General features: G+C 42.2%; 1 protein-coding gene across 1 annotated transcript in view; it reads left to right on the top strand.

Moving 5' to 3' along the window:
- Positions 1-8267, top strand: part of PMM1 (phosphomannomutase 1) — a 68310-nt gene extending 60043 nt beyond the window's left edge. Inside the window, exons 7-8 of the mRNA XM_073644219.1 lie at positions 47-162; positions 1190-8267. Coding sequence (XP_073500320.1) covers positions 47-162; positions 1190-1312 — 239 coding nt within the window. The 3' untranslated portion in view covers positions 1313-8267. The remainder of the gene's footprint in view (positions 1-46; positions 163-1189) is intronic.
- Positions 8268-9740: the final 1473 nt, after the last annotated feature.

The following is a 9740-nucleotide window of genomic DNA, read 5'->3' on the forward strand; positions in this document are numbered from 1 at the left end:
TGCTCACTTAGTACTTGTAGTCTGAACTCTGCTCATATCTTCCTAGGTGGGATGATCAGTTTTGACATTTTTCCAGAAGGCTGGGACAAGCGTTACTGTCTGGATGTCCTGGAGGAGGAACGGTTTCTTAGCATTCACTTCTTTGGCAATGAGACTTCACCGGTGACTTTAAACTAATTTTTCTTCTTGTGTAAAAAATTCACGACTTATATTTAGTCAAATCAGTGGTATACAACCTTTCTTACATTGAGAGCCACATCCAGAGCCCCCACCCCTGAATACTGACATCCAGCTCCTGCTCTCCCTCCCCCCAATAGTGACACCCAGAGCCCCCATTACCAGTATAATGACAATCAAGGCTTCCCCATGGAAATCACACTGTGCCAAGATCTAGGGGTTCCCACCTTGTCTACCTTGGGTATTCTTACATCAAGCACTCCCACTTCATGCTCATCCAGATCTGCTCTTCTGTGCCCTTACTCACAAAAGTCACCATCTGGAAACCTGCTCTTTATAGCTCTTTGCTAGACCTGGTGCTAATGTACCAAGCTGACATTCAGCCACGAGCCACACATCAAGGGCATGTGAGCCACATGTGGCTCCGGAGCGATAGGTTGGGGATCCCTGTTCTATATGAAGTATATATATATATAAGTCTCGGTGTATCCTATGTGATGTATATATTACAGTCTCAGTGTATCCCATGGGATGTATATACTGCAGTCTCAATGTATCCTATGTGATGTATATATTACAGTCTCAGTGTATCCCATGGGATGTGTATATACAGCGAGTCTCAGTGTATCCTATGTGATGTGTATATACAGCGAGTCTCAGTGTATCCTATGTAAAGTATACACCAACCACAGAGTATCCAGTATGATGTATACAGCAGTCTCAGTGTATCGTTTGTAATGTATTCAGCAGTCTCACTGTACTTAAACCATAATCTCTTCACAAAATAGAATGATATAGTCTTAGGTTCTCAAAACCATCATGTAGCAACTAGCTTTTGGGTTTGTTCGTAGAATACTGCTTGACATCAAAGTTTAAAATGTAGATAACTATATTTTATTAAGCTTGACGGTAGGCTGGCCATCATTTTTTTAAATGAAGCAATAAGTAGGTAACCCATTTCATGGTTTATGTAGCTGATTGATTAGTTACTGAACAATTATTTCATCCACAGGGTGGGAATGACTATGAGATCTATACTGACCCAAGGACGGTCGGACATACAGTTGTGTCACCGGAGGACACAGTTAGGAGGTGCCGGAAACTGTTCTTCTCAGAAAGAAACCATGAACTTTGAAACATTTTCCTTATGATTTAATGTGAATTGGACCAGTGATTATTCTAGAAATGCTTTTCTTTAGAGAAGTCTAAGCATCACAGTGAACCAGAGAGCAAAGCTTATCATTCTGTAAGTACTGATATAAGTGTGACCATTGAGGAGTACTAACAACACTTGAAACTGCACAGTGGCTGGATGAAGAAGAGCTGCCAACATTTTCAGAACAATCCAGGATCATTTACAAGAAACCTGACTATTATACAATTGCCAAAGAGGAGGAGCAGTAATGCAATATGCAAGGACATTAGATTGAGATTTCTCTTGAAAATATATTCCAAATGCTATGTGTGGGCTATACGTGATTGTCTATGGGACACATTGGATGTTATATGTGATCTAAGATGACGGCCTCATCACAAGTACCGTTGTGTGTGGTATAGTAATGGTTGTCTTGTATTTGTAGAGCAATATACTGTTTATGAAACTAGAATAAGTGCATTCATGTTCGTTGGTGTTTTAATCAATATTTATCACTTTTCCTAGTGTTAATTGTTATTGAATATCTTTATAGAAGTCCATTTTTATATTGGCTAAACCTGTGTAAAAGATAGTGTTGTGTAGGTGTGTTAATATATTCAACGATTGCCACCTTTCTCCGGTGTCCAGCGCTGCTCAGCTCCTCTTCTGGGTCACGTGACGGTGATTCTGACTCTCTGGATCTTACCTAATTCAATACGTGAGCCGGAAGTTAGTTTTACAATTTTAAGTCTGTGGAGCCTTGTTCTGACGTTCCATAGACTTACATTGGAAAAGCCACTTCCGAGTCACACATATGCCCTGATTCATCAAAGCTTTTACACCAGAAAACTGGCGTAAAAAGCTTTGAAAAGTCACACATTTTTTACATTTTCACACCAGCTTCTCACAGCTCTGCCAAAATGTGTGGAGCTGGGGAGGGACTGGTGCGCAAAATCTAGTGGAGTAAGATTTGTGGTGCGGCACGTGGAATTGCACCCCACTTGTCAGATGCTCCTGATTCATTAAAAGGCGTACACCTTTTAATGAATAAGGAGTGACTGACTCCACCATTATCCCTCACTAAGACCGACGTGAAAATCGCTAGTGTTGATGAAACCAGGGCTATAGAGCTCAGATTTTAGCCATCACATTGGAAGAGCCATCATGTGGCTCAGACGTGGACCGGAGCAGCGCTAGAAACCGGGGAAGGCTGCGATCGCTGAGTATTTTAGCATAAACTACACTAACCGTTATACAGGTATAGGGAATAAAAAAAGTGTTTCACAAGTATGTTTGAAACAACTATTAAACCTGAAGTGTTTTTGCAGTAACTTTAGACAAATGGTGTGTACTGCAATTATTTTTTTTACTTGAATGTACATCTTTCCAAGCCCCTTTATCAACGTCATCACACAATGTCACGATTTCAAAATCTAGGCAGCATGATCTAAGCCTGCCCAAGCTCCTCTCTCCTGGTGACAGACAGGACTGACGTAAGTCTGCCCAAGCTCCTCTCTCCTGGTGACAGACAGGACTGATGTAAGACTGCCCTAGCTCCTCTCTCCTGGTGATAGACAGAACTGATATAAGTCTACCCAAGCTCCTCTCTCCTGGTGATAGACAGAACTGACGTAAGTCTACCCAAGCTCCTCTCTCCTGGTGACAGACAGAACTGACATAAGCCTGCCCAAGCTCCACTCTCCTAGTGACAGACAGGACTGACGTAAGTCTACCCAAGCTCCTCTCTCCTGGTGACAGACAGAACTGATGTAAGCCTGCCCAAGTTCCTCTCTCCTGGTGACAGACAGGACTCACGTAAGTCTACCCAAGCTCCTATCTCCTGGTGACAGACAGAACTGACGTAAGTCTACCCAAGCTCCTCTCTCCTGGTGACAGACAGAACTGACATAAGCCTGCCCAAGCTCCTCTATCCTGGTGACAGACAGGACTGACGTAAGTCTACCCAAGCTCCTCTCTCCTGGTGACAGACAGAACTGACGTAAGTCTGCCCAAACTCCTCTCTCCTGGTGACAAACAGGACTGACGTAAGTCTGCCCAAACTCCTCTCTCCTGGTAACAGACAGGACTGACGCAAGCCTGCCCAAGCTCCTCTCTCCTGGTGACAGACAGGACTGACGTAAGTCTGCCCAAGCTCCTCTCTCCTGGTGACAGACAGGACTGATGTAAGCCTGCCCTAGCTCCTCTCTCCTGGTGATAGACAGAACTGATATAAGTCTACCCAAGCTCCTCTCTCCTGGTGATAGACAGAACTGACGTAAGTCTACCCAAGCTCCTCTCTCCTGGTGACAGACAGAACTGACATAAGCCTGCCCAAGCTCCACTCTCCTAGTGACAGACAGGACTGACGTAAGTCTACCCAAGCTCCTCTCTCCTGGTGACAGACAGAACTGACGTAAGCCTGCCCAAGTTCCTCTCTCCTGGTGACAGACAGGACTCACGTAAGTCTACCCAAGCTCCTATCTCCTGGTGACAGACAGAACTGACGTAAGTCTACCCAAGCTCCTCTCTCCTGGTGACAGACAGAACTGACATAAGCCTGCCCAAGCTCCTCTCTCCTGGTGACAGACAGGACTGACGTAAGTCTACCCAAGCTCCTCTCTCCTGGTGACAGACAGAACTGATGTAAGTCTGCCCAAACTCCTCTCTCCTGGTGACAAACAGGACTGACGTAAGTCTGCCCAAACTCCTCTCTCCTGGTAACAGACAGGACTGACGCAAGCCTGCCCAAGCTCCTCTCTCCTGGTGATAGACAGAACTGAGATAAGTCTACCCAAGCTCCTCTCTCCTGGTGACAGACAGGACTGACGTAAGTCTGCCCAAGCTCCTCTCTCCTGGTGATAGACAGAACTGACATAAGTCTACCCAAGCTCCTCTCTCCTGGTGACAGACAGGACTGACGTAAGTCTGCCCAAGCTCCTCTCTCCCGGTGACAGACAGGACCGACGTAAACCTGCCTAAGCTCCTCTCTCCTGGTGACAGACAGAACTGACATAAGTCTGCCCAAGCTCCTCTCTCCTGGTGACAGACAGAACTGACATAAGTCTGCCCAAGCTCCTCTCTCCTGGTGACAGACAGAACTGACGTAAGCCTGCCCAAGCTCCTCTCTCCTGGTGACAGACAGGACTGACGTAAGCCTGCCCAAGCTCCTCTCTCCTGGTGATAGACAGAACTGACATAAGTCTGCCCAAGCTCCTCTCTCCTGGTGACAGACAGGACTGACGTAAACCTGCCTAAGCTCCTCTGTCTTGGTCACAGACAGGACAAGTCCTTTATGGTATTATATTAAACCTAGTGCAAGACAAGAAGAGCAACCCATAACATGAGGGATTCCCAACCCCTGAACGCTACGGGAGAGGCTTCCAAACTTGTGTCTGATGATACCACTGAATCCAAATCGTGGGCAGTGAAGCAGAATTAAATTAGAGGTTGTGGTGAACCATAGTGTCTTTACAGAACTACATTTTCTGATTTGTCCTGAATAATCTTGATATGTTTTAAATAAGGTTTTCAAAATGCCAAAACCAAAATCCTTCATCAATTCAGTAGAAGATTCTGTTTCTGCTAAAACACTGTACACAGATCTGCTGAAGGTAACGATCTGTCTGTACACAGTTTTTTTCATATGTCTCAGCTTTTATTTAAATTAGTTTTATGTAAGATATGACAAGTTATATTCTCTAGAATGGCATCAGTAACACTTATTCTTCTGCTGGACTTTTATTTTTGCCCTGGACATCTTGGAAGTTCATACAGTTGCTATGATGTTCACTAAAATATTGTTGTCCTCTCTGTGTTGTAGTATATTCATATATTTTAAAATGAAGTCCCATTTTGATTTTGCTGTTAAGGAAATGCTTAAAGGGGTTCTACAGGATTAGAAATTGTGATTTCTTTTATGTAGAATTGGTGCCATGCTCCTCTAACTCTGTAGAACCCCTTTGAGCAACAATTACTTAAAGGGGTTGTCCACTACTGGATAACCTCAGCATAATCAATTCAGGACCTTAATTAAAATCAGTGTATACTCACCTCTCGCAGTGGCACCTTTCCAGCAATGTTGGTGCCGCTGTTCCTGGAGATGGACATGACTTGTTGCGGCACATTCTGGTGGCAGCTTAAGGTCGGCCACTCTTTGGCTGTAGCTCATCAATATTGTGTCAGAACAGACGTCTGCACTAATAGTAAGGATATAGTAGACCTGCAGCTGCAGCAACATCACTTGAACAGCAACGCTGCAGGAGGCCAGTATACACTGATTTTAATTGATTGATTAATTGATTGATTCAGTTGGGGTTGTTCAGTGGACAATCCCTTTAATATAATATTATTATTGGAATCGCTCAGCTAAATTAAGCTACAGATTTTCTGCCCACTGGTAAATAAGGTATATACATTATACTACAGATAATTCATGGCTAGAACATGTGATTCTGGTTACAGTGTTAGCCTATGGAAGGACAACAGGAAAGACAAGGGTAGTACGAGATTCCCTGGCATACTGCAAGTAAATTTGTCTTTTCCTGGCAGCGTCTGTACCAGTTAATGGTAAATAAAACCAATATCGTTGATCAGTAAACTGCCAAATGGACAATAGGTATACCCATATAATTATTTAGAAATCATTATTTACCCCATGGTAATTGTGGCTGTATATAGCTTGTTGCTTTACCTAAGAAAATGTACTAAATGGCTTTTAATGAAGTGATTGAATCGCCAGTATGGAGCATGCAGAAAACTGGTGATGGAGAGCAACAATGAGGATCCTAACACTGTGTAATAAACACACTGTTAGGATTCCCTTGTGTGGTCGTCAAATGACTGTCCATATGCGACTTGCCCTCCCTAGTTTTCTTCATCTTCTGGAAAACCCCTTTAATTAATTAACATGGTGCTGCTTGTAGTGCACCACTTGCTGCCCGTATTTAGGGTAAACCATGTGCCTGAGCTTTTGGGGATTAAAGAAGCACTCGCATCTATATTTTATTATTAAATGTGTGTATATATGCATGTATTGTAGTGTCAGTGTATTAATATACTCACCTACCGCTGCTCTCTCACATTTAATACAATTATAGATGGGAGTGCTTCTTTAATAAAACTGTAAATAAGTAAACAGATATTTAGAAGATTCTTTATTTGAGAATTAATAACATACATGTATAACATGATCATATGTGTATAGATTTAATATTTTGTTTAAATGCTGCTAAAAATACTTTTTAAAACAAGGATGTCACAATTATTTTGCACTGTGAAACAATAAAACTATTTCTTTTTAAATATCATTGTAAAAAAAAATTTCGCACCTGGTCAGCCAATGTTATCCTTGTGTTAAATGGCACCTGTCACCATGAATATGCCGTCCAATATGCCATGCTATAAGGCAGGAAGAATTTAGAAGATTGATTAAGTGCTGTGGGAAATGGTCCTCTAGGACTTCTCATGCTGGGATTGGAGCTTCATGAATGATTGAGACGAATGCGGAGACGGCTATTAGTCATTGAGACCACCCAATTGAATTTTAAGTCCTCAAAGAGCAGAGATTTAAATGAATGGAATACAAGTTAGGGCTCCTTCAAATGTCTGGGAAACTTGTTCCGACCACAGACTTGTGCGCTGGTCTCCCAGAACTCGACAGCCTCATATATGCCTATGAAGCTGCTACATTTTGGGTTGGGAGACTCGTGGACAGTCTAAGCAATGCTGGCTGTGCTCAGACCGAGTTACACCGACTTCTGCAGCCGCCCTATATTGAATCTTTCCCTAGAAAACTATCAATTTGTTCAGCTCATCCTGCTCTATAACATGATGCTGGTCGATTAAAACACTCAAAAAAACATAAAAAATGAAAGATAAGAAAGAAACCCCCTTCTTTGGATGAGTCTTTCCAAAATGTTTTGTTTGGTCTCCCTTTAACCCCTTCACCCCCCCGAAGCCTGTTTTCACCTTCCTTACCAGGCCAATTTTTTGAATTCTGACCACTGTCACTTTATGAGGTAATTACTCTGGAACGCTTCAACAGATCCCGCTGATTCTGAGTTTGTTTTTACGTGACATATTGTATTTCATGATAGTGGTAAAATTTATTTGATATGACTTACGTTTATTTGTGAAAAAATCGGAAATTTGAAGAAAATGTTGAAAATTTTGCACATTTTAAAATTTTAATCTTTATGCCCTTAAATCAGAGAGATATGGCACACAAAATAGTTAATAAATAACATTTCCCACATGTCTACTTTACATCAGCACAATTTTGGAACCAACATCCTTTTTTTTCGTTAGGAAGTTCTAAGGGTTAAAAGTTGACCAGCGATTTCTCATTCTTCCAACAAAATTTACAAAACCATTTTTTTTAGGGACCACATCACATTTGAAGTGACTTTGAGGGGTCTATATGACAGAAAATACCCCAAAGTGACACCATTCTAAAAACTACACCCCTCAAGGTGCTCAAAACCACATTCAAGAACTTTATTAACCCTTCAGGTGCCTCACAGGAATTTTTGGAATGTGGAAGGAAAAAATAAACGTTTAACTTTTTTTTACAAAAATGTTACTTTGGCCCCTTTTTTTTTACTTTCACAACAGTAACAGGAGAAAATGTACTCCAAAATTTGTTGTGCAGTTTCTCTTGAGCACACCAATACCCAATACCCAATATGTGGGGGAAAACCACTGTGTGGGTGCACGGCAGGGTTCGGAAGGGAAGGAGCGCCATTTGATTTTTTGAATGTAAAATTTGCTGGAATGATTAGCGGACGCCATGTTGCATTTGGGGAGCCCCTGATGTGCCTAAACGGTGGAAACCCCCCACAAGTCACACCATTTTGGAAACTAGACCCCTCAGGGAACTTATCTAGATGTGTGGTGAGCACCTTGAACCCTCACGTGCTTCACAGAAGTTTATAACATTGAGCTGTAAAAATAAAATTTTCACAATTTTCCCACAAAAATGTTTTTCAGCCCCAAATTTTGCATTTTCATAAGAGTAACAGGAGAAATTGCCACATACCATTTGTTGTGCAATTTCTCCTGAGTAAGCCGATACTCTATATGTGGGGAAAAAACATTGTTTTGGCGCATGGCAGGGCTCGGAAGGGAAGGAGCGCCATTTGACTTTTTGAATGTAAAATTTGCTGGAATGATTAGTGGACGCTATGTTGCGTTTGGAGAGCCCCTGATGTGTCTAAACAGTGGAAACCCCCCACAAGTGATACCATTTTGGAAGCTAGACACTTCAGGGAACTTATCTAGATGTGTGGTGAGCACTTTGAACCCCCAAGTGCTTCACAGAAGTTTACAACATTGAGCCGTGAAAATAAAAAAAATAAAAAAAAATTCCTGCAAGAATGGTTTTTAGCACAAAATGTTGCATTTTCACAAGGGTAACAGGAGAAAATGGACCCCAAAATTTGTTGTACAATTTCTCTTGAGTATGCAGATACCCCATATGAGGTAAGAAAAAACTACTTTTGAGGCATAATGCAAAGCTCAGAAGAGAAGGAGCACCATATTGGAGTTCAGATTTTGTTGGACTGGTTTGAGGGTGCCATGTCACATTGCTAGAGCCCCTGAGGTGCCAGATCAGCTGAACCCCCCCCATAAGTGACCTCATTTTACAAACTACCCCTCTCAATGAATTCATCCAGGGGTTCAGTGATCATATTGACACCACAGGTGTGTCACATAATTTTATACCATTGGGCAGTGAAGAAAAAATAATTACATTTTTACCACGAAAATTTTGTTTTAGCCCCAGATTTTACAGTTTCACACTGGGAAATGGGTAAAAATGGCATCAAAATTTGTCCCACAATTTCTGCTGAATGTAGATATACCCCATATTTGGCTGTACAGTACTGCTTAGCCACACGGCGAGACTCAGGAGGGACGGATCGCTTTTTGCCTCCTTGAGCGCTGATTTTCCTAGAATAGTTTGCGGATTCCATATACAGAGAACCTAGAAGAGCAGAATCCCCCTCAAGTGACCCCATTTTGGAAATTATACCCCTTTGTGCATTTATCTACTGGTGTAGTGACGATTTTGACTTCATGGGTGTTTTCCAGAAACAAGTACAGTGGATGTTGCTAAGTGAAGATTGCAAACTGCCGTTGTAGTGACCAGTACGCTGTAGTGACCAGTATGTTGTAATGACCAGTACATTATGCCCAACTCATTCTTCTGGAGACAAGCACCCATAAAATAGGCAGGCACTCATTGCTACAGGAATGCCAAACATGTGGACGTTAATTGCGGTTTACACACACTGGAGCGCGGAATGAAGAGGGACTTTTGGATTAGGGAGGGCAGAATTCGCTGGATTTCTTTTGGAAGGCGAGGAGCCATTTAGTTTTTCCAGAGCCTTTGTGCTACCAGTAATGTGGAAGCTCCTATATTAGTGTT

This window comes from Phyllobates terribilis, unplaced genomic scaffold (assembly GCF_046119375.1).
Source record: "Phyllobates terribilis strain yellow unplaced genomic scaffold, ASM4611937v1 Scaffold_8__6_contigs__length_399053987, whole genome shotgun sequence".
Lineage (NCBI taxonomy): Eukaryota > Metazoa > Chordata > Amphibia > Anura > Dendrobatidae > Phyllobates > Phyllobates terribilis.